Source organism: Selaginella moellendorffii, unplaced genomic scaffold, assembly GCF_000143415.4.
Source record: "Selaginella moellendorffii unplaced genomic scaffold, v1.0 SELMOscaffold_24, whole genome shotgun sequence".
NCBI classification, from domain to species: Eukaryota; Viridiplantae; Streptophyta; class Lycopodiopsida; order Selaginellales; family Selaginellaceae; genus Selaginella; species Selaginella moellendorffii.
In genome coordinates this window covers 876,584-902,930 of record NW_003314285.1, presented here as the reverse complement: position 1 = coordinate 902,930, position 26,347 = coordinate 876,584, and the positions used below count along the sequence as shown (strand labels likewise).

Here is a 26,347-nt window from a genome sequence, read left to right as displayed (position 1 = left end):
ACTATATTCACAAACTATTAAATATTAACTCATTCAAGCAACTTTATATATTATTATATAAAAAATTTGGTTCATGCCTTGTGACAAGGGTGCCTTATCCTCTTAAAGCAATTATACACTTCTAGAAGTGAATGCTCAAAGTCTTGTACTTTATTTTCCAGCTCTAATGTCATGGTGATCCAATGAAAGTTTTCTGTACATCTCTAAACAAAAGCTAACTCATAACAAATGAATGCTATTATAGAAAGATAATATTTTGTAAATATTTTAAATTTCCTAATTGTAAAAAAACAATTATGTCAGTTTTTTTTTTATAGATTATGTAAGAAGAAGAATTTAAAAAGAATAAAAATAATGGTGTTAAATTTATGTTCATATAACAAAAAGTGTCAAATGCTTGGTTAAGTATTTGGTTCTTTACTCAAACACTTGTTAATTTTACTGTATTTTGCATGTGTTAAAATTGTTAACTAATCCATGAGTGCCCATTTAGTTTCCAGTTTCTCAATTTTGTAAGGCAATTAAAGATGAATATATTACCTTTCCAACATTCTCATTGATAAAACATAATTAAGTTTTTGTTTAAATTTTTAAATAAAAAGCATTTGTAAGGTCTATAAATACACATACACAAATATATATATATATATACCTAAGTAAAATGTTAATTATAGTAGTATTTGGGACTTAATTTAATCCATTCATGCTTATATATAAAGAGGGGTTTAAATCCTAATTAATATACCTATTCCCATATATTGCTAAATTACAATTTATCCCTAGAGGGGAAAGCTTTTATCAATGCTTTGTTTTGTATTCTTTTCTTTCTCTTTTAAATTTAGATCTATGTTAACTTTTTGCAAGATCTAGAATTCTAGCTATCACTGTGCTTATATTTGTGCTTCAATAATTATTGCATTCTTTTCTTTTGCCATGCCATGCCACTATTGATAAAAAAGTATATCACTTAAGAGTGTTGATATTACTCCATTATATTGAACTTTTGGTGTTGTCAGTGTAATTGTATTAGTATTGTCTCTATCTTTGATGTGTTGCCATCTCTAATTTCTGTGGGATATAATTAAATAGCATCTTCTATTCTACTAACTCTTATTGATATGGAGCATGATTATAATATTAGTTGGTGAGTGATAGATGATGTAGTCTAGTTCTTCGAGAATGTTTAAAAATCAAGTTTATGGGAAGACAATATATATGAGCTCAAGTGGATTCTAGATTATGATAACAAGTGGATTTTGAATTATGATGATGAACTTGATTATTATAGAGATAATTTTGGAAACGAAGTGAAGATTTTATAGGATGTCAATCCTTCAATTTACCTTCTAATCCTTTCTCTTTACTTTTTGCATTTTTCTAACTTTAGTCAATGCAGAAACAAATACTCCCATCGGACTTTGTCATAAAATGCCCACACATCTTGTGACAAGGACACATTCACATGCCCAAGGACTTCACAACTTCCGAATAACACCCTTCTTTAACATCTCTTTGATGTTTGCATGTAAAATCTTGATCTTTTTAGGTAATCAACGACGAACAAAAACTTTGATTAGATGAGCATCCTCGGTTGGAATTGGATGACGTGTGGCAATCTTGGCCCCAGACGATAAGTCAAATTCAAAGAGATTAGAATACTTTTTCATGAGCCGGGCAACTGTTGCAGCACAAAGATTGTTGAAGGGATCGGAAAAGGGAAGAGCAAAACAAGATAGAAACATAGAAGGAAATAATGGGGGGACAAAAGTAATGGAAGAAGGTTAAAGAAGTACGGAAATGAAAGGAATGGATGAAATATAAGAAAGTATAAAACAAGGGGGAGAAGCCTCAAAGTTATACCTAACATGGTTGCACTGTAACCATTCTATACCAAGGATGAGGTCAAAAGCTTGACTTAGCACCACTTACAATGATTGCAACCTAAGTTCAAAATCGCCCACACGCACAACTAGGTCCACCTCATCTCGTGCATATGCATGTGTATGGCTATTGCCATAAAGAATGAAAATTGGTTCTGTCGCACGACGCAAGTGTATACAACAATGTATGGCAACAGGTTAAGCAATAGAAGATAAATTTGAACTTGTATCAACCAACACGAAGAGAATAATAAAAGACCTCTTGTTATAAAAATAAACTTGAAAAGTAAACACTAGATTAACTGGTGCTCAGTGAACCCCTTGATGATACTCCCGAAAGAAAGATGGAGGGGTCACTGACTTATTCTTGTAAAGTCCCTCTATAACTCGCACGACTCCTCATTTCCCGAATGCATCTTGGTGTCCAGACCTTCCACCACAATATCACCAATAGGACGTTGTTGATGCTAAGGTCTCCATCCAAGAAATGGAGGTTGCCAACCCAGAAAATGCCGACAATGCCAATAAGTGTGACTAACTTCATCACATGCCCAACAACAAATGTCACGGCCATGACCACATCCTCGTCCTTGTCTTTAGACTCGAGCAGCAGCAATATCAACCTCCATTAGAATAGGACCATCACCCATAGGAACTGGAGTGGAAGGACGTGCAACAAGAAGGGGAAGAGGTGATGTCTTATAATGTTGTGCCAAGCGAAGAGCATCGTCAAAGGTGGTAAGAGCAAGTGCATGCACAAGTCTAATAAAATCTTGATGAAGTGTTAGCCACATCATTCCTAGCTTGATCCGCTTTGATATATTTGGCTCTGCACGAAGCAAGAGGCTTCGGAAACAAATGCCAAATTGCATCACTGACTCAGATGGCCCTTGACAAAGACAATGCAATTGTTAGAAGGCATCATCACAATCGTCAACATGTCCAAATGTGCATTTGAAAATGTTTGAGAGAACACTCCAATCCCCACAAGTGGCTGCACTCAAACCATTGTACCACTGTAGTGCCGTCCCTTGGAGACACATGGGAAACTCACACAAACGTCGAGCATCATCCGAAGAATGATATGTGGCAATCACAGTGAAGTGATCGAACCAATGGTACACATCATCACGAAAGAACTCTAGCTGAACGCGAGGCTTGACACCAAAAGCAAGAGAAGTTAAACCACATGCTATGAATGCTACCATCAATTGAGTTTTGTTGTTCAATTGCAAGTGCATAACATCAAGCAATTGTACCAACTGCTACTCTAGGGTTAAAGGAGTAGATTGTTGATCTGCTATAAAGATGAATGAAAAGGAAAGAGCAAAAGAAGAGAAATGACAAAAAGCTAGAAAGAAAGAAAGATCTAAACAATGCCAAAAAGCTAGATTAAAACCAAACTCATGAAAGGAAAAAACAAAAGAAAGGAAATAGAAAAAGCTAAATCTAGACAATACAAAAACTCAATCTAAACCAAAATCCTAAATCCAAACACTCTTCAAAGACAATCAAAAGGTGCCCCTCACCTCCACCAATGTGAGTGCTTGGAATAAAAAAAAGAAATATAGAAAATGTGCATATCAATTAGCCTAAAAACTCTATTTTATATACAAAAGTGAATGGTTTGGATTGAAACTAATCTGATGGCTACCAAAATCCCACTACATTAATATTAATATATGGCATCATAGCTGTATACGTAGCCCTCACAATATTTAATTTTCTTAATACTAAAATATAATAAATTTATTAGATTATTAAATATTTAAATTATTTATTAAAACTTATGATTTTTAATTTTTAAAAATTATTATTCTTTTATGTGCTCTAAAACATTCACATCTTGGAAAAAAAGAATGATTATTATAACCAATTATGAAGCTTTCACATTTTGAATTTTTTTTTATCATAGCTAATTATATAATTTTCTCATCCTCGAAAAAGTATCGTATGGCCAATTATAAACCTAAAAAATGCTAATAATACTTATAATTATACAGTTACCTTTAAATCAATATTTTATATATATTTTAATAGTGCAAATGTTTAACCGAAAAAAATTGCAAAATTTTAAAAGCTTACTAATGTATATATAGAAGAATCGTGGCAAGTGATGAGTGCGAGCTGGGTGATCTCACGTACTACAGCACGCCCTCTTCTTCACTGCCGTGAGCTCGTCATCTAGGAGGATTTTGTTGCCCGATGGCACGGGTGGCATCACATTGGCCAGTCCCCCGTTTGGATCGTCGGCGGCCAGGCTCTTCTTGCTCACGATCTTGTAGATCTCGGTCAGCACCGTCGTGAAGGCCGTCTCTACGTTGGTGGAGTCGAGCGCCGACGTCTCCATGAAGTAGAGCCCCTCCTTCTCGCTAAACTCCCGGCCCTCCTCCACGGACATGGCGCGGCTGTTGCTCAGGTCGGATTTGTTTCCCACCATCATGATCACCACGTTGTTGTCCGCGTGGTTGCGAAGTTCTTCCAGCCACCGCGCTACGTGCTCGAAGGTTTGCTTTCTCGTGATGTCGTAGACGAGCATGGCGCCCACCGCGCCGCGGTAGTAAGCGCTCGTCACCGCCCGGTACCTGGCCAAAGAGAGAGATCCTCGTGAGTTTGTAAAGCTAAAGAGTCAGCTTGGAAGATCTCTGGAGAAAACTCTTCTATGGTTCTTCCATGATCTATTGAAATCGAGGAGAAAGCTTGGGCTGGGAAGATCTCTCAAAACTTAGAATGAATGTGGAAGGGATCTATCGGACTCCAGAGGGGCGCAGAGATTTCCTGGATAAGGATCTAAAAGTATAGAGAGATTTGCGGGAAGTTACTCCATGGAACTATTTAGTAACAGTGGGGCGGGGGCGGAAGGAAGCTCTCTAGCTGAGATGAGAAATCGATTGGAATTTACCTCTCCTGGCCGGCCGTGTCCCAGATCTGCGCCTTGATAGTCTTGCCGTCGACCGAAATGGTGCGGGTCTGGAACTCGACGCCAATTGTGGATTTGGACTCGAGGGTGAACTCGTCGCGCGCGAATCTCGACAGCAGCTGGGATTTGCCCACCGCGGAGTCGCCAATCAGTACTACCTTGAACACATAGTCGATCTTCACATCGAAGTCCGACATTCTCCCCCTCCTCGCGAGATCGCCAAATCCCAAAACCTTGCTCGCAATGCTAGAACTTTACCCTACCAAAAAAATGTTACCCTAAAAACAGAGCACTTAAAAACTTAGATTAACTGGAGTTAGAGTTTATATCTATCTGGGCAATGGAGAGTAGAGGCTTCCTAGATCCTCCCAAGCATTCCTTGAGAGATATCGAGCGAAGCTGGGAGAATCATGGCTGGGCTTTCCAGCGCCAAGGATTTTTCTTTGGGCTGAGTTACGTTGTCACTGTGTTTCATTTGATATGGATCTTTTGGGGCCATGCCTTCCACAATCTCGTATCGGTGATCAACAAAACAAGTCACCCCGCTACGTACGCTTTTGTGGGTTTTGTTCTCCTTGGAGAGATCATAGTCAGCGGTAAGTTTCCACAAGAACTCTCTTGCCAACACCTGCCACCTTTCTCTTTCTCTAGGATTGATCAGGACAGTCGTTCGTAGCAAGAGGTGTTTTTCTAAGTACACTCTTTTGATCGGTGCGATTGGTAGCGTTTGGATCACGGTGTGCTCGAACGAGGTTGTCTTGTGCGTGCTTGAGGTTATCATCTCGTTTTGCTACGTCTCCAACGTTTTCATGGGAATTTGCCACTGGTTTGAGGAAGATTTCTGGTTTCATGGGAAGCGCGATGATCCCGCCACGACGGTACTGGTTTTCTTGTGTTTGCAAGCTGGGATCTTCTGGCCCATTCTTGCTGCGCGTCACTTATCGACTTGGAAGTGTTTGCTCGAGTGGAACGCATGCTTTACGTTTGCGTACTTGGCTTTCATCGTGCCACACATGATGGACTCTCCCGTGGACTACTTGTGGTGCTTAAGGGGCTTCTCTTCTGATCAGAGCAGCGCCCTCGACGTGGTCAAAGATTTTGCAGATGCAACTGAGAACATCCTGCCTGAAGATCGCCCAGTTCTGAAAGAGCAAGGTGTGAGCAAAGCAAAGGTTCTGGTTGCTCTTGCGCAGGAACTTGCTTTGATGTATTGTTGGTTGGAGCGCGGTAGTAGATTTGTTCCAAAAATTTTGTGCTTTCCATTACAATAATAATAATTTGTAATATTTATTCATTAATATATTAGTATACTTAAGGTTTAAGTTTAGGTTCTGTGCGATTTTATGGAAGAAGGGCTGCTACGAGGAATTAGTCGTGCTAATCGCAATGGTCAGTATTCACTGGAAGAGATTGAGCAGGGATGGGCGAAGCATGAGTGGCTGTTTCAACGCCAAAGTATCTTCTATTCCCTAAGCTGCGTGGTCAGTTTCTTTCACTTGGCATACGTTTTCTGGGGATCAAAACATACATTCCACCACTCGCTAGCGTTTAAGCTAGTGAGCATCACTGGAGGCGATCAGGATGCTCCTCTACAGCCATTCCTGGGCTTCTCGATCGTCTTGGAGATCCTTTTAATGGGTAAGTCCCCAATTCTCCAAGCCTTGGTCTTCGCAATATTTGATTTCCACCACCTTTTCTCCCACGCAGGCTTGCTTGCCCACGTCGTGCACAGCAAGAAATGGATCATAAGCTGCACATTCTTCATTGGAGCCGTATGTGAGATCTGGCTCACAATCTCTCCCAACGCCTTCCCCCTTGAAATCGTCAAGTTCTTCTGCTACGTCTCCAACGTCCAGATGGGGATCTTCCACGTCTTCGACGAGGATCGGTGGTGTCACGGCAAGCACAGCCTCTCAAATGCGGCATGGACAATCGTTTGCATCCAGTTCGCCGTGCTCCTTCCCGTGATCGCCATCCCGCTGTTACCAACATGGCGGCACGTATACCTCTTCAACGCCTGCCTCGCCTTCGTCTACGTTGTCAACATCTCACCTTTGATGCTGGATTCTCCAAGGAGCTATCTCAAGCACTTCGACCCCCAGCAAAGAGTCGCCAAGAAGATTCTCAAAGACTTTGCCGATGCCACCGGTAACAGCCTGCCAGCCGATCTCACGAGCTTGGAACAAGAAGAAGACATGAAACAGGGGGCGTCCATAGCCCTTTTCTTAGAGGTGGTTTTACTTGTTATACTGTTTGTTTACGGAGCGATTGAGGAGCCCATTGTCTTGTTTTTCATATTTATAGTACTCATGTTTTGTCTCATAATCAATGGAGATGGATGTGACCATCACCCATATATACAATAAACTTATCTTTCATTATTATTACATGTTTTAAAGCTAATATATTTATAGTTTAAAAAGTTCTAAAAACTGGAAGAAAAATCTCGCTGATACCATTATGTTTCAACCTCTGTACACATGAAGAACATCGCACCGAAATGAAGGATAATAACAAATCACAATAAATAATGAATCAAGCCAGGAAGCTGGAAAGCCTGGGAACCTTGGTAGCCCTGTGCTTGAGGTACGGATACAGCGTCAACAGGTTTTCCGGCACAAAATCGTGGCGCGTTAAAATTCCTAAGATCGGCTCGTCCTGTTTGTATAGAGCGTGAGTTAAAACATAGAACTACTCAAAACTTACCTGTGGGGTCTTGGGCATGACGCAAAGATGCCGTAGGCCGAGTTGGCGGAACAATGTGTACGCTTTCGCCAATGACATCGTCTCCAGTACAGTATACGGTGACGCGTTCGTAATGGGATACATGTCGATGTACATGTCTTCTTCCTCGCTGCTCACTTCTATGTTGTCGATGACCATGCCTTTCCCAGAGCCGGGCTTTGCGAAATCGAAGCCGGAGAAGAGCTTGAGGATGTCCAGCGAAGAATCCCTCCTGGGCTGAAAGGCCTTGTGCTTGAGCAGCACCAGGAGATGGGAGCGCAGCACCAGTCCGCAGAAGACAGGCTTCCCAGGTGGCGAGGAGAAATCGATGACCGGGAAAGCGTTGTGCTTCGTGTTCCTGAGAATGTCCATGATGACCCCGACCTTCTCCACCCGGGCCATCTTCACCAGCGGGTTCTTCAGCGCGTCCGCGGCCGTCAGCTGGTGCATGAATGGCTCCGAGTGCGATTCGAGCAGAGGAAACCCCTTGAGACGGACGTGGATGTCGTAGAGTCCCTTGTTGAATATATCTCCCACTGTCTTGGAGATGAGGAGGACGAGCATGACGAGCGGCAGCATCGATAAGTTGTTGGTCAGCTCCAAAAGGATGACGCAGAGTGACACGGTCATCCTCATCGAGCCACCGAGGAAAGCCGCCGCACCGAGCACCGCGTACAGGCCTTCGTCCAGCTTCAAGTTGTGTGACGAGGACATGAGTATGCCCACCAGTCGGCCAAAGGAAGCCCCGTTGAGGATGACTGGAATGAATAAACCCGACGGCACCGCGATCCCGTAAGTCATCAGCGTAAGCAGGAACGTCTCGACGAGGAAAATGAGCACCGACGCGTAATGGTACTCTTGCGGAGTGTTGGTGCTGAACAGGTTCCGAATGGCGTCGTCGTTTGTTGTGAATAACAAGCTCGCCAGGTCGTTGTAATGGCCAGCTTCGCAGTTGAACTTCTTAAAGTTTCCTGTTCGCCCGTAGCTGGGACACTCGTTTGCCATAAGAGCCTCATGCGGGCACGGTCTGCAATGCCCCAGCGCAGGGAGGCACAAGCAGAAAATCGAGGTGACGAGGGCGACAAAGCATGCCAGCATCACCTTAGCGACCGAACCTTTCCTGGTGTATCAAAAGCATTAGGAGATAGCTCAAAGATAGCTGTGACAGACTTACTTGTGCAGATAATGCGAGTAGAACACACAAGTCCTGGAACTCAGCTTGTTGAAGATACTGCCGATGATACCGCCGCTTACACCCAAGACCACCACCGGAAGAAAGTCCAGAAGTGAGAAACCAACGACCACATCGCTAACGTCAAAGAGAATCAGGCCACCAGCTCCAAAGAGCCCACACTTTCCTTCCTTGCACAGCATGCTGCCGATCCTGAGTACTACGGCAACCACAGCCGAGGTGAAGAATGTTCTCCACAAGAGAGAGCTGCGCCACCTGTGAAGAGAACGCGAGTGAATACGCAGGAGGAAAAAGTAAAAAGAAACAGGTACCATGACGATGCCTCTTCAAGGGCAAACAGTACTCCACCAACAGGAGCCTTGAATGCTCCTGCAACTCCAGCTGCAGCACCACAAGTCACCAAGTCACGACGGTCTTTATCCTTTTTAAAAACTTGCAGCCATTTCCATCTGAGGTGGTATCGCTTTGATCCACCTTGTCCCAGCAAAGAAGCTATACAAGCACCGACATGCACTAGAGGCCCTTCTTTTCCAACACATAATCCAGCAGACACGGCCCCTATGCTACCCAGGATCTGCAAATTACCTCCGTTACATGAGTTTAAGTCTACGTGTGGAAAAGCTTACTTACTTTCACCACCAAGGTGTTGGGTGCCAAGATCTCTGGAGCGTCGATACCATTGAGATAAGCCTTTACTTCAGGAATCCCGGAACCGGCAGCAGCAGGACCAAAGTAGACGCACAGAACCGAGGAAAATAACACAAGAACTAGATTGATCCCAGTAAGCAACAGTCCTGCAAGCACATATCTGTAGATCGCATTGTAATAAATAAGAACACCGACATGGAAAAGAAAAGGAAGAGTGAAAACAAAAGGTTCCTACCTATTCGATTGAAGGAGCTTGAGTGTGATAAGGAGCTTAGCTCCAGCGATGTTCTCCACCGCCAAGTTGATCAGCAATGCCACGAGGCCAGTGAGTACTCCAATGAGGCACGCAAACGTCCATTTCATAATAACGTACTGGAGCACTTCGTAGTTCGTGCGAGCTCTCCAATCCTGCTTGAACACATCATTCTCCACGATCCTAGCAGCCGGGATCCAAAAATTCCAGATCGGATCGAAAGAGAGGAACTAGACAAGTGATCTTACTCGTAATCCAAGCTCTCGAGGCTCGACACATTCGATTTGATGATCCCGGTGAAGGAGACGCTCTCATTGCCCGTGGCGAAGACTGGGAAGTGAGATTTCTTGCGCGGCAGCAGCGGCTCCTTGAAATCGGTACCGTTGACATCGCCGCGCTCTACATCCACCAGCGCCAGGCCTTGGCTTTCCATTCAGCGATGCTAGACCTATCCAAGAGCCCTAGAGAAAAAAAGGCTCTGGTTTATATTTTTTAAAATAGCACGAATGGATTGGTCCACGTGAGTGACAAGTTTTAAAAACATTCCACTAAAATTCTTGTCCATTCTTTACACAAGAATGTCCAATCGTGTTTAAAGGCCTTTAAACATAAGCCACGTTTATCTCTAGGTCTAGGGTTCAGGGTTTTGGGCATGGCGGGGAGAGGAGCATGACGCGCCTCGCCAAGATCAAGCCCGCATTCCTCCTCCGCAGCATCCAGGTAGTTTGATTTTCCTCCTCGCTTGCGATTCTCAGGGGATTGATTCATCGCAGCATCGATCGCTTCCCTCCCGCTCGATATTTTCCACTCCGGAATGCCAGGCTCTGGCCGTGGATGCCGCCGATGATCGGAATGCCGCGGTCTATGGCGCCGGATGGGATGCGGGTGGCGCGGCAGTGAAGATCGGGGTGTGGTGGGATTTCGAGAATTGCAATGTGCCGTATGGGATCGATGCGCATCGCGTGGGGCTCAACATTGTCTCGGGCTTGCGATCCAGCGGATTCAAAGGTCCCGTGAGCATCTCCGGCTATGGCGACATGCTCCAGCTCTCGCGATGTGTCCAGGAGAGCCTCTCGGCCACTGGAATTCGTCTCCATCACGTACCATCAGGTCCAAAAATTCTCTCTTTTCTTTGCTTACGTTTTTCTTCTTTGTAACTCCAGGTGGGAAGGAGTCGGAATCGAGTGACAGAGCATTGCTCATGGATCTTATACTGTGGACGATCGAAAATCCTCCTCCAGCGCATTTGTTTCTCATATCGGGAGATCGAGACTTCTCCACAGCTCTCCACAAGCTCCGGATGAGGAACTACAACGTCCTGCTAGCGTGTCCGGCGGGAGCTTACATATCTCCATCGCTCCTGGGAGCTGCTAGCCGCGTGTGGTACTGGAACAGCCTTGTGAGGGGCGAGGCGCTGGTTGCTGCGACGTCGTGGAGCATTGACGGTCCAGCTCCGAGGCCGATTCTGCCACCACTGTTGAAAACACCACCACCACCCTCTCCATCTCTGGGAGCTAGCAGTCAGGTTGATAGCGGATCCAAGTCCAGCCAGCAACACAAAATTCCTTACTTCTCAACGCCGCCATTTTCGTGTCCTCCGGTTCCTCCACCATTCTCGTGCTCATCGTCATCGTCTTCTTCGTCCTTCGGTACTGTTCCATCCGTGCTTCCACCTTTGCCTCAGTCCGAAACAGCTCCTAGTATATCGCCATACTCTGTCTCTTCACCGAATTTTCCTTCCGTGTCTTCGGCGCCACTCTCACCATCTGTTCCTTCGCCGTCGCAGCCACCAGCAGCGCAAGTCCTTACGATTAAGTCGCAGCCAGCAGCAGTGCAGGTTTCCACAACCAAGTCGCAGTCAGCAGCAGCGCAAGCTTTCACAACGAAGTCCGCAGAAACTATATCGTTCAAGGCAAACTCAGTTCCCGGAAAGTCAGCGAACCCTGCTCCCGACACGAGGCGTGCTGAGAAGGCCAGCAAAACTGAGAGTATTTCGGACGTGCTTGGTCACTTAGACACGCTTTTGAAGGCTCACCCAAAAGGTTTATGGCTGGGAGATCTTCAGGCACAAATGCTCTCCCGGAAGATCCAGTTTGACAGCGATTTCTACGGTCACAAGAAACTGGTTCCATATCTTCTAACTTTACCGCGCCTTGCGAGGGTGGAGAGGCAGCTTATGAAGGACAACAAGACGTGGTCGTACTTGTTCTTCCCGTCGACGGCTCCAGCGTCGGATATGAAGAGCAGCAAGAGAGCCGAGTATCCGATGGAGGTTTTAAGTCAGCTGAATGACCTCTTTCGTCAGTATCCAAAGGGAATATGGCTGGCCGAGCTCCATGCCCAACTAGTGGCGAGAAACATACGTCTGGAGCCCAACTTTTATGGACATGCGAAGATCGTTCCTTTCCTGCTAAGCCTGCCAGAGATGGTGAAGATCGAACGAAGATATATCAGCGACCGGTGGAGCTATATTTTCCTATGGAATGAAGAGGGGAGTGCGAAGCTGGAACTTTCGAGAACAGTATACAGGAAGCATCTCCCAGTTAAGAGAGGGGTTGTGATATCGGCTTCGAAGCTAGAAGGCGAAACTGCGAAGATTGGTGAAGCTGATGAAAATAAGCAAGAAGCTTCTTTGCAAGGCACAGAAGACGCCGTCGCGAAGGTATCCAAAAATGCTGAAGCTGCTAAAGAGGGAATCCCTCTGCAAGGCAAAGCTGACGCAACTGAGAAGCACGAAAGTGTTTCTTCCGAGCCCTTCGTGGAGGAAACAAAGAAAGATTATGCTCTAGTAGCGGTAGAAGAGCAGACGACGACACTTTACTCATGGCTATCAGCATCAGTTTCCGGTTTCTTCAGAAACATATGCCGAAGGTGGTTGTCGCCAAGAGATAAAGCTGAGACACTGTGCATCGAGAAAGGGTGTGACGACGTAGAGAGTATCCCCGCACAACAGGAACAAACAGATTTGGAAGCCTCCCCTTCTCAGGAAAAGCTTGGTCGCAGATCGCGTAAGCGTGTCAAGCGTCCTACTCGCAAGCTGGCTTCCAAAACCTTCGGACTTACACGCTCGAAAGTACTGGCGAAACAGCAGGAGGTGGCAGATTTCTTGGGAACCTCTCAGGAAATCACAGCAGAGACACTGGAATTATCTGTCTCGGGAACCTCTCAGGAAATCATAGTAGAGACACCGGAATTATCCGAGCAGCAAACAATCGCGGACCAAGGGATGCATGTAACATCAGTCTACGCTTATAGCGAGGAGCGTCTTGTAGAAGACGAAGTGACAATTCTGATCGAGCAGGGGGAAGAAGTTCTGTCAGCCAACGAGGACATTCCCAGCTGTGGCACCGAGGACTATGCTGCTTTGGACAGGCAAGAAGAAGTTTTCCCGGACAACTCCAGCCGTAGTACCGAATTCAGTACGAACGATACCGAGGCTGAAACGGACACGCAACGCGCAGTAACGGACGAACATCAAGAGCGGGGACTTACTCTGCAGCAACTATCCGTGAACTACGAGCAGGCACCTTGCACGATCGGCATAGACACTATCGAACAAGACGATGTAGATTCATCCGGCCGCGAGAAGTTGGCGGCCAGTGAAACCACGTCCTTGCCAGTAGAAGGAAATTATTTCACTGCGGTGAACGAGAGAAAACCGCCTGAACAGTCCATTGACACGGATAAAGTGCTCAAGCTGTTCCAGTGTTATACTGGAGATGCTGGAGCTAAAGCACAAACACCGGCTGATGATCTTGCCAATAAGGTTCTGGACTTGCTGGAGAGATCAATAAAAGTGGACCAAGGATCTACATACAAGGTACTTATTGTTTACTTTCGCTTCAAACGTTTGTAATTCTTTTCTCTACGCAGAGGCGCTCGTCCAGACGCGCATCAGACGAGAGCTCAAATGTACGAAAGCGTTTTTTTTTTCCCCCTCAGCTCGTTTTCATGCTCTGTTGATTTCTAGGTACATAGAATGACCGACATCAATCTTAAGGAGAGTCGAACGATTAAGGTAGCATTAAAGCAGTACATTGTTGGAGACTGATGTTATTGCTAGGATGAGGTACAAGACCAACTATGCCGCTTGGGTCCTGTTTGCCAGGGCCAAGAACTAGAGGCGACGATAGAATTAGTGAAGGCCGTGAACATTCATGGAAGTATCCAGAACAAGAACAAGGTAAATTCTTTGGACAATCCATGTGGATAACGACGATGGCTTTTGTAAAGGTTTCAGAAGTCGCGGTCGCAAAACCAAAGAGACAATCTAAGGTCAGTTGAAGCGAAACAAGTTGAGCTTACACGGATTTCTTTCTACGTAGAAGAAAACGCGTGCAGTTCCCGAAGTTAATGCGACTACATTGGAAATTCCAAACGAAATTCAAGTACAGGAGAGCAAAGACATTCGAGGTCTAATGGAAGGTGATTTCTTGCAGCCGTCTAGTGCAGCAGAATGCCAACTGAACGTGGATTCCGGTGGGCATCCTAACACACCCAAGGTGAGTGAAATTGAATCTATAATCAAAGATGTTTCTCACAGTGTTTTTGTGGTTGTAAAGAGAAAACCCAGGACCAAGGCTGGAAAGAGCTTGGAGACTCAAATGCCAATTCCTGACAACAAAGTAGCACTTCTCAAGATCTTGATACGAGTTTCGTTCTAATTCACCCGCTTTGCAGGTTGTGGGAGAAGTCACTACTGCTAAGCAAAAAGACGATGCTTGCAAGCCACCAAAGAGATCATATAAGGTACACTCTCCAAACATTCTGACAGACTTGATGAACTTCTGTGGCCAGAGAAAGGGAGACAAAGCGGCCCCTTATGTAAACAGTAACAACGAGAACATTTCTCCGGTAGTGGCAGAGCCGGAGTCCCAAGAAGAGGTCATAACTTTATACACTTCCTTTCAACATTTCTTTCCTCATTTCTTTCCTTGCAGTCACCTCCGGTAAAGCTAATCAAAAGAAAAGCAAGGAAACAAAAGGAGGTAGAGGCTCTAACAGCATGACGCGGCTGGAGGTGCGGACATTCAATCCTTTGGCTTGTCCACCTCGCTCTGGTTGGCAAAGAGCCTCTCGTATCCAAATTGCAACGCTAAGCACAGTAGCAGCGCCGAGTAAATACCAACCTTGTACAGCTCCTCGCCAGTCGCAATGGCTTCCACGATCGTCAACGTCAGCAGTATGGCTAGAGCGGCATACACTGTGATCCTGGACGACGATTTCGCAGCTCGCTTGGTCACCTTCTCGACTTTCTTCGTCTGCTCCTCCATCAATTGGTGACTGGCCGCCGGTGGCTTCCTCGATTTCTTGAGCGGCTGATAGAGCGACTTGAAAAAAAGGCCCTCGCTCCTGTCCTGGACGAGCTTCTTCTCAAACTCAGCGAATTCACGCTCGTCGGCTTCAATCTGTGCTCTGCTTTGTGCCATCTCTTGCTCGAGCTCGCCAACATCGGCTTCCATGCTCTCAATCACCTGAGATAGAGAGAGAGAGAGAACATGATAACTATCGAGAAGAATCAAAACGTTTTCACCTTGGAGCCAATCTCCTCCAGGCCTTTGTTGACATCGTCGGCAATCCTCTGGTACTCGTCATTGGCTCCCTCCGCGATGTTCTTGAGCAGCTCGGCCCTCTCCTTGACAAACTCGTCCACTTCAATCTGTCCCTTCTGGAGCCTCACTATTTCCACCAGAGCATCCTGTGCATTCTTATCCCCTCCATCTTCACCACCACCACCACCACCACCACTGCTGTACACCTTGCAAAAACTCCTGCTCAACGACAAACCACTGTTGCGTGGCTTGCAAATCTGGAACGAAGCCGGCGAGCTGTGCTGGAGCAGCCACAACCTGTGTCCAGCCATCGGCTATCTCTCTCTCATCGGCTCTTACCGAGGTTCGATTCCAAGCCGCTTGCAGCTGAAAGGATGTTAAGTTAAGCTACTGATGAGGACAAGGAAGAACAACACAGATGAGGGAATCAGAGGGTTCAGCAGAAACCGCGAGCATGGCAGAGGCTTCCGCTGTCCAGGGTAAGATATACAGCATTCGGGGCCACAGCCCTTTTGCACCGGGAAGTTTCACCACTCCAGCCCGGTCTCGCTGCTTTAAGTACTCCTTGAAATGGAGAAACTGTGCAAGAAGAAAGTAGTGAGGAAAGAAATGAGCAAAAGGACTACGATCTTACCCCATTATAGTTTTCTCCAGACGCGGGAGAAGCGTGCAACCTGCATACCTCGCGCTGGAACACACAGAAATCAAATGGAAAAGTGAGCGACAAGCTCTCTAGTCTTTAGCAACACTTGCCTCGTTCGAAGGAGAGGTGTTGAAAGTTTGTTTCAAAGACCTCCAGTCAGCTCGTTTGGTGACATCTAGTTTGTCTGGCCACCTGCATGGAAACAAACTAGCTTTGAGCTCCAGAAAAATATACGAGAAGCTTACCCGCGAAGAGGACCACTTGAAAAATCCTCTCTGCAAAGCATCACTTCGCAGTACTGGAGCCCGCTCTTGCAGAGTGGCCCGCGCCAGAACGACTTAGCCTGCCTGTCGCTGGGCGCTCTTGGAGGTGGCGAGGATGGTAGCGGCGGCGGGGGACTGGGTGGTGGCGGCGGTGGAGGTGGTGACGATGGAGGCAGCGGCGGCGGCGGTGCTTCGGGCGGCAAGGGAGGAACCGGAGACGCTGGTAGCATTGCCTGATCACGGTTGCCGCTCACTGAAGCGTTTCTCATCGCCGGAGTCACGGGTGATTGTAGAGAAGACAGCGAAGTCGGTATACCACCGATGGTTACGGAGCAGCTCCTTCGCCGAGGAGTTAGCGCGGCCGGAGAGATTGGATGTAGCGGAGACGAGCCTTGCCAAGTCGCTGCTCGGTCTAGCTGTCCATACCCGGGAAGATTTTTTACCGGTAGTGGTGCTAGCGGAGGTGGCTGCGAGTGAAGCTTTCCCGGTACTGGACTGCCTATTGCGCTAGCAACGCCCGGGGATGCCTGCTTCCTGTTGTACTGAAAGGTTTCGTCATAAGCGCTTCCTTCCCACGCATGCGGCCTTGGCCTCGTTCGACACTCCTCAAACTCAGCCGATGGCGATCGGTAGCACTCATCCCAGGCACGAGACGCTGCTTTGTCCTGTCTTCGTGGATGGTCGCGATAGTGGTGATCGTTTGCATGAGACAACACGGAGTTACTACAGAGAAAATAAAAAAAGAAAAAAAGAAAAAAGAAAGAACTGTTAGTCCAAAACTCATGAAAAATAAGAGCTGCTCTTACCTGAACTCGATGTGAATGCTGGGGTCAAAATGCCCGGTGATGTTCTGGAGCGCTGTAGATGCTGCGTCAATCCCATCAAACTCGACAAAGCGACAAGGCCCTCTGGAATTTCGAGCACTTCGCACTTTGGTCACGGCTCCAGTACCATCGCAGGCAATATTGAAAATAACCCGCAGCTCGTTCTCACTCATGTACTCCTGGGGAACGCTTTCTGGCAAGCCAATCCAGAGTGTATTCGTCGGAACATTTTCGATGATATCGAATTTGCTCCGCCTTGTTTTTCCTGCTGGAGCCGGACTTCCCAACGAGAACTTGCTACATAAGTTCTCCAAAGTTGCCGCCACCGATGTCCCGGACGCTGTTCTTGCTGGCGGGGAGTACAAGCTATATGTAGGCGATAGCACAGACTCAGCCGGAATTTTGTTCCTGTAGTCCACCACCATGGCTTGGTTACCAAATCTCGCTGCGTTGAGTCGAGCCCTGGCAGTAGCGGCAGTTTCCGAGGATCGAAAGTCTATCACGCAGTACCCGCTTTGACGTGAGAACTTCAATCCGGTGATCTCACCGTACTGCGAAACTGCCGAGAGAATGTCGTCTTCAGAAACTAGAGGATCAATGCGAACAATGCAAAGGTGTCGACCGCCAGCTTCAGTGCCATAGGAAGATCTATAAGACTCTCTACGCCGTTGCCTGACGTACACCATGACCGCGTTTGCATCTTCTGGAGAATCGTACTGGAGCAGCAAAGCGCTGGATGATATCAGTGTAACTACAGAAGCAGGAGGCTTCATCCCGGCACTTGTTAACTCGTTGAGCAGCTCTTCCTTGACAGCCTGACTGGAGATTCTTCCCACCCAGACATGGCAACTTGAAGTTGACCTTGTATCACTGTCTGCAAATCTCACTCGAAGCGCCTTCCCCCACACCGTAGAACCTTGCATTTCTTCCCGTGCGTCAACTGCGTCTCTGATGTTCTTGTATGCTACTATCCCATAGCCTTGGTCTCTAACTGTAGTAACGCTGTCCAGGTCCCCAAATATACTGAACTGCGCTTGCAGCATCGACTCCGTCACCCCGGAACTTGGCAGAGAAACCCAGAGACTTTCCGAGGCTGTAAAGACGTCCATAGCACCCGGAGAAGACCTCAGCTGTGAAGCTTCGCTGTCAGAATATTTAGAATCCCGACGACTCCAGGTCGTATCTTCCATCCGATCGGATGGCCTTTCAATGGTGACACTTCGTACTGATCTTCTTGGACGTGATTCCTGTTCCCTGTACCATCCATCTGCGTCTGGACTATATCCTCTGCCTGTTCTGTCCACAGCACGCACGGAACGTGAGCAACTGTCACCTTCGTCGGATAGATTAGTGACGACGAGACGGCTTCTTGATCTGCTTAGCAACCTCTCCTCCACTGGCTCTTCGTCGAGTTCCAAGTCTGACGGTGTAAAAGTCCGCAGTGACTTGACCAGTGCCAGTAGCTTAGGGAGACATTCCCCCACAATGTCAGCCTTTTCGATCTTTCGGAACATTCGGACCGTAGAAACAATCCACTTCTCCAAAGCTGGCCTCGGGTGAATGACCTGAGTGGAAAGAGAGAAACAGTGAGAAAAAACAGTGACTCAAGCGAAAGTATCTACCTTCGATACGAGGCCGGACTTCACAGGCGATGGTTTCTTCTCCGTGTCTGTGTTCTTCTCGTCTATTTCTTCCACTGCTATCTGCGCCAGAAAGTGTAGAGCATGCTTGCGTTGCTCTGGAGCATCGGCACGGAGAAGCTCAAAGCAAGACGCAATCACATTCTCCGGGTCGTTCCGGAAAAGCTTTGACATCGACTCCGAGATCACTTGGCCGATTTTCCTGCCACCGGCGCTTGAGCTTGAGCTTTCTTCATCTTCTTCGCAGAGAAGCTCGTTCCCATTCAGCTGGCAAAGCAGATATGATGCAATATTCCGGCAAACTCCAGCACACATGTCACCCAGTCCCAGAAACGAGCCAGCCACCGTGTTAGCTGCTTTGGACAGTTGCACCAGCCCAGAGAAACAAGCTTGTGCTGTTTCTGCGATTACATCATCGTGACCTTTGTCATGCACGAGAATAGAGCTAGTCCAGTCACAAATCTGCAAAATTACCCTTGCAGCCGCGTCAAGAGCAGTCGGGCAGTAAACTGCGTAGCGCGGGATTATCTCCGCTGCAATCCGACGAACGCTCGAGCAACCTGGAAAAACACCAAACACAAACTTTAGACCATCAAAAGAAAAAAAAAACTAAACATCTAGAGGAAACTTCACACAAGGAAAACAGAAAAGAAACTAGAGAGGAGGAAAGCTCAAAGAAAAGTTCTAGACAAACCTGACAAGCTCGCTCTCTTTCTCACACAGACTCTCACTGGAGGATAGAATGCGCACCATTAGCGAGCTTCAAGAGAGTCCCATAGGATTTCTCCAGTTCGCGGTCGAGCTCACGTCCAATGCTGGGGTGCCTGGCCAGGCACGACTTGAAAGCCCTGTAAGCCCTGTAAACGCTGCGAATCTCGCCGCGGTGCCGCCTCTTGACGACCTCTTCCTCCATTTTGGCCGCGGTCGAGATCGTCCCCCTGTCTAGCTCCTCGTCTCCTTCGTTAGCGCTGGCCTCGCCTTCTTCCAGCTCGTCGTCTTGCTGCTGCGGCGGAGGTGGAGGCGGCGGAGGCTCGGGACTCATCTCCATGTCTTCCGATGGATCATACCTGGGAGAGATTTCGGGAGGAGGAGATGGATTCTTCGCCGCTTCCTCATGCCGCCGCTTCTTGAGCGCCGGCTCCAGCTCCGCCATAGCTCGTCCACTTAGGGCTCCTAGTTTGCTGGAGTGGAGAAGAGAATCGAACTCCTCACCGAAAACATTCCAAAAATACCCTCAAAACTGGGATTCGAACCCGGGACCTAGAATCTTGGACTTTTGGCGCGCTTTCCCCCTTATAAAAACCACCAAGAACAGATGAATCGATAGAATTCATTCTAGCATTCACGAAGAGGATGAGTTCTACCATGAAGTTTCTATCTCTAGCTCTTCTCTCGATCGCGATGCTCGATCGATTTGCTCGCGGGGACCTCGATCTCCCTCCTATTCCCCTGGAAGCGCTCGCTCCTCTCACGGGCGCGATTCCATTGCTGGGCGAGTGCCTGGTGGGCGATGTCGACGTTCCAGCCCAGTGCCTCGGCGTCTCTCTAACGCAAGAATTTGTCACGGATTGCTGCGCGGCGCTGCTGCATCCGCCCATCCTGCTCGATTGTTCTTGCGAGGCGATCCGGCTGCTCAAGTCATTGAATCTGAAACTGTTTTGCCTCGAGGAGCTATGCACGGCCAGTCCTCCAGAGTGATTGCCATGAACTCCAGGTAAAATTTGTGGGAGTGATCGTAACTAATAACTGTAAAACTCTTTGAATCCCTCTTGTTCTTCTATTTCTCTTTGGTGAGATCGAATTCATAATAAATTATATGGTTTTACCTGATATTCTGTTCTACTCAAACCTTTAAGAGTTTGATCAAAACTATACTACATTCTCGAACCTTTTAGGTCTTTACCAAAGTTTAATGGGTTGTAGATTTTAGACACGTGGCGGACTCTGGGCCGCTCGATATTGTGACGCTCTCATTGTTCTTCCAGAAGAGTTCTTGCGAGGGGATCGAATGTGAGTTTTCTAGCCCTTTCGCGTCTAGATTTGCGCCAGGCGCGAATGCTGCCGCTAGCAGCGGCATCGTCATCCAGCGAATTTCGCATGCGCGCCGCTCGCATCGGTGGATTCAGGGCACTCGAATGCTACTGCCAGGGCGCGGGCTCGTCCAGGTCCAGGCAGGGCAATGGCAAGCGCAGATTTGGGGCTGGGAGTAGCAACAGCGTCAAGAGATCGCAATCGAGTGAGAGGAATGAAAGGATTCTTGGAAATCAGGGCTTTGCGGGATTGGCGGCGCTACTCCAGCAGCGTGTGGTTGAACAACCAAAGAATAACGCACGGAAAAATCAAGAATCTCCGCGGGAGAGCAAGGAAGTCGCCGTGGAGAATGTTTTCGCCAAAGCTTTCAAGGGTGATCTCCCAGACGAAGACGGAGGAGGAAACGAAGTTTTAACAGCCATGAAGAAGAAGAAGAAAATTGACAGTGTCGTGTCCAGCTTAAATGCGGAAGAAACTTCAAAGAAGAGATCTTCGATTTCGTCTTCTTCTTCTTCTTCTTCTTCTTCTTCGATTGCTACCGCAACTTTTTCCGATCAATCAACGTTTTCAGAGGCAGTCTTGGCAGCGTTGCAGCAGTCGGCGCTCGAGCGTCAACTGCAAAAAAACAAACGACGGACCATGACGAGGAAAAATCGTCGCGGCAGTGAAGGAAGTGTCAAGAGCGAGGACCCTAAGAGCGTTATCGACGGCGTCATGAGACCGATCGTCGTAAAGCCCGAGTGGGGATCAAAGATCGAAGACCTTGAACGGAAGCTGGATCTCCTCAAGCAGCAGTATTATAAAAAGTTTTGAGGTAACGAAAGTTTCAACCTTTTTCTCAAACTTGATGATGGATTTCTCCAGGTTCTTACATTTTATTGTGTACGAAAACTCACTTATCGCGAGCGTTTGAGAGGTAAATCTCAAACACAGAGCTCTAAGAAACTTTGGATGTCTTTTCAGCCATGAACTGGACGGTAAACTGGAGCAGGATCTTCGCCTGATCAACCTGTCCTTCCATGTACTCGAAGCCATGCGCTGCGTTCTTGAGGAACAAGAGCAGCACGTCTTTGTTAAGACTCTTCAAGAGGTTGAAGTACTCGAATTGTCTGTCCTGCAGAGAGCTCCGGCCAGCGACAACGAGCAGAGCCCGTGGAAACTCGGCATCGGACAGACTCTTGGCCACCTCGTCCCCAAAAGGATTGGAGAAGTGGTGGTTTCTATCAGCTCCCAGCGGCAGACAATACTTCCAGAACTCGTCAAGCATGTCAATGGGTGCAGCCATATCCGTCTTCTCGAGCTCCACCTCCGAGGGAGTCCGTTCCTCGCCACCGAAAAGCGGATGCACTAGAATCAGGCCGTGCACAGGCAGCGACTTTTCTCTCCGGCCCAGCATGACGTGGTGGATCACGTTGGCTCCAGCGCCCTCTCCCATGAGGAAACACTGCGAGAAATCTGCCAGGGACACGATCCAGGGATCCAGGGGCTCGTCCAACTTAAACGAGTGAGAGGAATCCTTGTGACCAGCCAGCCACTGGAGAACTCGAGCCCCATCTTCGTAAGCCGCTGGAAGCCGGTGCTCGGGAGCTAGCCTGTAACTGACCGAGACAACCAGCGCGTGTGCTGCTCGAGCCAACTTCGCGCAGAAGTTATGGACGTAGAGAGTGTCGGCGGTCCACATACAGAAGCCTCCTCCATGGAAGTAGACGATGATCGAGAGGGTCGAAGCCTTACAGGCCGAGTGAGCGGCAGGGAGGAAGATTCTAACTTGGAGGCCGGTGCCGCGGTCTACGAGCACATCTCGCGTGAAGCTACTCGAGTTTGCAGCTATGGAAGGAGAGAGGATATCGGACCTTATAACGGATCCATCTGGAAGAACATCGAACAATCCAGGTACTCCCGTGTAGTTCCGTGCTAGCAGCTCACTAGATTTGCAAGCAGCCATTCCAGAAGGACCGAAGGCTCGTGAGCCCAAGACCCTGGGCGAACGCTCGTGAGCCTGAAGAAGTCAAGGAAGAACAAGTCACTCTGACAAAAGTTCTATTTTTTCTTCTTGTTGGAAGCTTTGACGCACATCACGCACAGAGACGAAAAGAGGTATGAATTATCGTTGATACGAACTAACAAAACTTGTTTTTTTTTTTGTTTGTTTCTCTCACTTTTTTTACAATTTTTTTTTTCTTGTGATTTACAGCCAGGGATGAGCAGCAGCGGAAGCACGACTATCGCTTTGTTTCGAGTTACTTCTGCTCACAGCCCTGCTCGACGAAATCTCCCTCTCGGCTAGCCGCTGCAACTCCGGCCTGTGATCTCTTCTAATGTTCCACAGCGCCTCGGCAACGCGTTTCATCGAGGGCCTGTCCGTTCGCTTGGGTGCCACACAGTGCAGCGCCAGTTCCATCATCTGCTCGATGATCACGTAAGTGTCCGGCGTGATCTCCATCCGCGGATCCAGAGCCTCGTGAAGCCTGCCTTCCCGGAACTTCTTATACGTCTGAAGAGATCAACGAAAACAGTAAAACCCGAAGAACAAAATCACGTTTTGAGTGAGGAGAGGAGAACATACCCATCGTATGGTCACTCGCTCGTCGCCATGCCGCATGAGCTCGATGGGCCTTCGTCCGGTGATGATCTCGCACACGAGAATACCGAACGAGTAGACATCGCTCTTGTCCGTGAGCTGGTAAGTGTGGAGATACTCGGGGTCGACATACCCGGCGGTGCCTTTCACTTGAGTGGAGACGTGAGTGGACTCTAGGTCCGCAGGACCGGTTCGCGAGAACCCAAAGTCGCTGACCTTGGCGCGGAAGGTGTCCGTGAGAAGGATGTTGGTGGACTTGATATCGCGGTGGATGATGGGACGATCTGCCAAGAACAACAGTGGTCTCGCGAGAATAAGTCTGGGCGGCGGCAGCGTTGTAGCGGTCTGGTGGAGAAATCTTTAAAAAAAATCGTGCTTACCAGCGTAGAGGTGGAGATAAGTCAATGCGTGCGCTACATCGATCGCGATGTCCAGTCTGGTGGCCAAGTGGAGCACACTTCCATTTTGTCCTGGTTTAGCCAAGGTCTTTAGAGGATTGAGCTAGAGAAGAAAAGTTCTTACATACCATCTAGGTGCTGGCGAAGATTTCCATTTGGAACGAACTCCGCGACGATGATCCTCTCGCGATCCTGCTCCAAGTACCCCAGGAGCTTCACGAGATTCAAATGCTCCACATTGCCCAGCATTTGGATCTCGCTCCTAAACTCCTGCGTGATTCTCGACTCGAGATTGTTCTGTGAAATCGCCAATCTTGGTTACAAGCCGCGAGAGGAATCGCGCAAAAAAACAAAGAAAATTTCTCCTCTTACCTTTTTTGCGCGCTTGACTGCCACGACTGTGCCGTCGCGCAGGCGGCCCTTGTAGACCGTCCCAAACCCTCCCTGCCCGACGAGCCGATCGGCCGAGAAATTTCCCGTAATTCTCAGCAGCTCCGCCATGTCGAATCGATAGGCAATGCTCTGATCCGGCGCCTGGCGCGAGAAGCCGCCGTGGGAGAAAGAATTGGAGCTGTCGCTGAAACCGCGATTATCCGAGTGGCGCTGCGCCTTGATCGGTGCTCCATCCTCCAGCACGGCGGGCTTGAGGCAAGTCACGGATCGCGACAGCTTCCTCAAGATCATTGTCATGACACCATCCCAAAATCGCGAAAACCTAGCTACGAACGATATTCCACTCATACATCGAATATACCCGCGTCAACGGCTAAATATTCCACGCGCCAAGTTCAAAAGTCAACGAGGGGTAAATATTCGTGGGCAAGGGCAAATGAGATGGAATGACAAGGATTTCTTCGTCAATGCCATCAAATCGTGCATAGCCGCCAGGGATCTACCTGTGGCAAAAAAAATCCACCGTGAAATTCTTGGCACTAGCGACTGTAGATCAAACACCTTCCTTGCGAATCTCGTCGTCGACATGTACAACAAGTGTGGCAGCCTCGAGGATGCCGAGGCTGCGTTCCACAGCATCTCCCACAAGAACGAATATTCGTGGAACATTATGCTCTCGGCATATGCCCGGTCCGGGAATATCTGCAAGACGGAGCTTTTCTTCCAGCGGATTCCCCATCCAAACAACGTGAGCATCACAACCATGGTCATGGCACTGGGAGACCATGGTTTTATCCAGCACGCATGTAATTTGTACGAGACCATGGATTCACCTGACGTGATGAGCCAGAATATCATGCTCCAAGCACTTGCCAAAAACCGGCATTTTGACGATGCCAAGCAAATGCACAACGACATGGCCACTAGAAATATTGTGTCATGGTGTACGGTCCTCCAGGTAACTGTGGAGTGTGGCCTAGCAGAAGATGTGGAGTATGTGTACGGACGTATGCCCCAGCATAATGAAGTGGCCCAAAGCTGCCTGATGCAAGCATATGCCCTGTCTGGGCATATTCGAAAAGCATCTAAGCTGTTTGGTGAGATGCCAGAGAAAGATGTGGTATCTTGGACAGCACTGTTAAAGACTTATGCCGAGGCTGGGAGTTTGTCTAGAGCTAGGGAGGCTTTTGATTCCATGCCAAAAAGGAATATTATCTCATGGAATTGCATGCTCCAGGCATATACCAACACGGGGCATCTTTGTGAGGCCGAGACCTTGTTTTACTCGATGCCAGCTTGGGACGTCGTGACATGGACGTGTCTCATAGTGGCATATACCCAGAACAGGAATCTTTCGAAGGCGTTGGACGCGTTCCAGCGGATGCCCTTGAGGGATACCGTGTGCTGGACGGCTGTAATGCAAGCATATGCCCAGCAAGGGTATCTGCGTGAGGCCAGCGCCATGTTTGAGAATATGCCTGTTCGCGGCTCGGTATCTTGGAATGGGATACTCATGGCCTACATAGAAAACGAGGAGTTTGACTCTGCAAATAAGATATTTGCTAAGATGCCGTTCTATGACATTGTCTCTTCTGTTTCGATGCTCACGGCATATGCCCAGTGTGGGCATATTCTAGAATCGGAGAAACTCTTTGCTGGGTTGATATTCAAAGATCTCATTTCATGGACGGCTATGATTTCAGCGTACTCCACAAACGGTCGCGTCGAGGAATCTAAATCGGTGTTTACGAAGATGCCCTGCTGGGACATTGTCACGTACAGTGTCATGGTCCAGGCACATGCCCAGAAGCGGCATATTCTCGAGGCCGAGCAAATCTTCCAAACTATGCCGTTCCAAGACATGATCGCCAGGAACACAATGGTGGCGGCATATGCCCACTGCGGGCATATGCTCAAGGCGCGAAGAATATTCGATGGAATGGAGGACAAGAACTTGGTGGTGTGGAACTGTATGATCGGGGCTTACGCGGAGCACGGTCCCTGGAGCGACGGCTTGTGGCTGGCTCGCTGCTTGGATCTCGATGGAATCCGGCCAAACGACACCACATTCTCGATGATCCTCACGGGATGCAGCCACTGCGGGATGCTCGAGGGCGCGCGCGCCCAATTCCTGGCGATCCAGGAGCTCTACGCGATGGATCCCAAGCTGGAGCACTTCACCTGCATGATCGATCTACTGGGGCGATCCAAGCGGCTGCGCGACGCGGAGGAGCTGATCCACAGCATGCCCTATCTGCCGGATCCAGTGGCGTGGACGACGTTCTTGAGCGCGTGCCGCCTCCACAAGAACCAAGAGCACGGGGCTAGGGCGTACGGAGAGCTCCTGGAGGTCGAGCCCGAGGCATCGGCACCGTACATCTTGATCTCCAACGCATTCTAAAAGA

General features: G+C 48.1%; 9 protein-coding genes across 13 annotated transcripts; 3 read left to right on the top strand and 6 right to left on the bottom strand.

Annotated features, from left to right (window-relative positions):
* Positions 1-3,888: 3,888 nt before the first annotated feature.
* Positions 3,889-5,073, bottom strand: LOC9658369 (ras-related protein Rab11A). Its single transcript, XM_002974208.2, has 2 exons — positions 4,783-5,073; positions 3,889-4,465 (listed from the first exon to the last, which is right to left on the bottom strand). The coding sequence occupies exons 1-2, from the start codon at positions 4,995-4,997 to the stop codon at positions 4,018-4,020; spliced, it is 663 nt and encodes a 220-aa protein (XP_002974254.1). The 5' UTR covers positions 4,998-5,073; the 3' UTR covers positions 3,889-4,017.
* Positions 5,074-7,233: 2,160 nt separating this feature from the next.
* On the bottom strand, positions 7,234-10,064 carry LOC9658368 (putative chloride channel-like protein CLC-g). Its single transcript, XM_002974207.2, has 7 exons — positions 9,866-10,064; positions 9,600-9,800; positions 9,347-9,524; positions 9,028-9,290; positions 8,699-8,971; positions 7,507-8,644; positions 7,234-7,458 (listed from the first exon to the last, which is right to left on the bottom strand). Exons 1-7 carry the CDS (start codon positions 10,048-10,050, stop codon positions 7,336-7,338), a joined length of 2,361 nt encoding a protein of 786 aa, XP_002974253.1. The 5' UTR covers positions 10,051-10,064; the 3' UTR covers positions 7,234-7,335.
* Positions 10,065-10,260: 196 nt separating this feature from the next.
* Positions 10,261-15,161, top strand: LOC9657426. 5 transcript variants are annotated; one of them, XM_024679195.1, is made up of 12 exons: positions 10,261-10,337; positions 10,391-10,727; positions 10,781-13,437; positions 13,491-13,529; positions 13,588-13,635; positions 13,681-13,800; positions 13,851-13,892; positions 13,946-14,005; positions 14,057-14,119; positions 14,180-14,242; positions 14,298-14,501; positions 14,558-15,161. In XM_024679195.1, the coding sequence occupies exons 1-12, from the start codon at positions 10,287-10,289 to the stop codon at positions 14,624-14,626; spliced, it is 3,753 nt and encodes a 1,250-aa protein (XP_024534963.1). In that variant the 5' UTR covers positions 10,261-10,286; the 3' UTR covers positions 14,627-15,161. The 5 variants fall into 5 exon arrangements, with proteins under 5 accessions (XP_024534963.1, XP_024534962.1, XP_024534961.1 ...); XM_024679194.1 differs by having other exon boundaries at positions 13,943-14,005; XM_024679193.1 differs by having other exon boundaries at positions 13,943-14,119; positions 14,298-14,366; positions 14,415-14,501.
* Positions 14,490-15,591, bottom strand: LOC9657425. The gene is made up of 2 exons (XM_024679197.1): positions 15,151-15,591; positions 14,490-15,091 (listed from the first exon to the last, which is right to left on the bottom strand). The coding sequence occupies exons 1-2, from the start codon at positions 15,478-15,480 to the stop codon at positions 14,648-14,650; spliced, it is 774 nt and encodes a 257-aa protein (XP_024534965.1). The 5' UTR covers positions 15,481-15,591; the 3' UTR covers positions 14,490-14,647.
* LOC112340438 lies at positions 15,534-19,735 on the bottom strand. The gene is made up of 7 exons (XM_024679196.1): positions 19,290-19,735; positions 18,522-19,099; positions 16,882-18,464; positions 16,058-16,798; positions 15,923-16,004; positions 15,804-15,857; positions 15,534-15,748 (listed from the first exon to the last, which is right to left on the bottom strand). The coding sequence occupies exons 1-7, from the start codon at positions 19,690-19,692 to the stop codon at positions 15,557-15,559; spliced, it is 3,633 nt and encodes a 1,210-aa protein (XP_024534964.1). The 5' UTR covers positions 19,693-19,735; the 3' UTR covers positions 15,534-15,556.
* Positions 19,736-20,465: 730 nt separating this feature from the next.
* Positions 20,466-21,584, top strand: LOC112347795. Its single transcript, XM_024679222.1, has 2 exons — positions 20,466-21,384; positions 21,435-21,584. Exon 1 carries the CDS (start codon positions 20,595-20,597, stop codon positions 21,381-21,383), a length of 789 nt encoding a protein of 262 aa, XP_024534990.1. The 5' UTR covers positions 20,466-20,594; the 3' UTR covers position 21,384; positions 21,435-21,584.
* On the bottom strand, positions 21,395-22,663 carry LOC9657424 (probable carboxylesterase 15). Its single transcript, XM_002974205.2, has one exon. It carries the CDS (start codon positions 22,513-22,515, stop codon positions 21,508-21,510), a length of 1,008 nt encoding a protein of 335 aa, XP_002974251.1. The 5' UTR covers positions 22,516-22,663; the 3' UTR covers positions 21,395-21,507.
* Positions 22,664-22,674: 11 nt separating this feature from the next.
* LOC9658367 (calmodulin-binding receptor-like cytoplasmic kinase 2) lies at positions 22,675-24,321 on the bottom strand. The gene is made up of 5 exons (XM_002974204.2): positions 23,922-24,321; positions 23,678-23,846; positions 23,532-23,621; positions 23,137-23,435; positions 22,675-23,064 (listed from the first exon to the last, which is right to left on the bottom strand). Exons 1-5 carry the CDS (start codon positions 24,288-24,290, stop codon positions 22,759-22,761), a joined length of 1,233 nt encoding a protein of 410 aa, XP_002974250.2. The 5' UTR covers positions 24,291-24,321; the 3' UTR covers positions 22,675-22,758.
* Positions 24,322-24,378: 57 nt separating this feature from the next.
* On the top strand, positions 24,379-26,343 carry LOC112347756 (pentatricopeptide repeat-containing protein At4g02750-like). Its single transcript, XM_024679109.1, has one exon. It carries the CDS (start codon positions 24,379-24,381, stop codon positions 26,341-26,343), a length of 1,965 nt encoding a protein of 654 aa, XP_024534877.1.
* Positions 26,344-26,347: the final 4 nt, after the last annotated feature.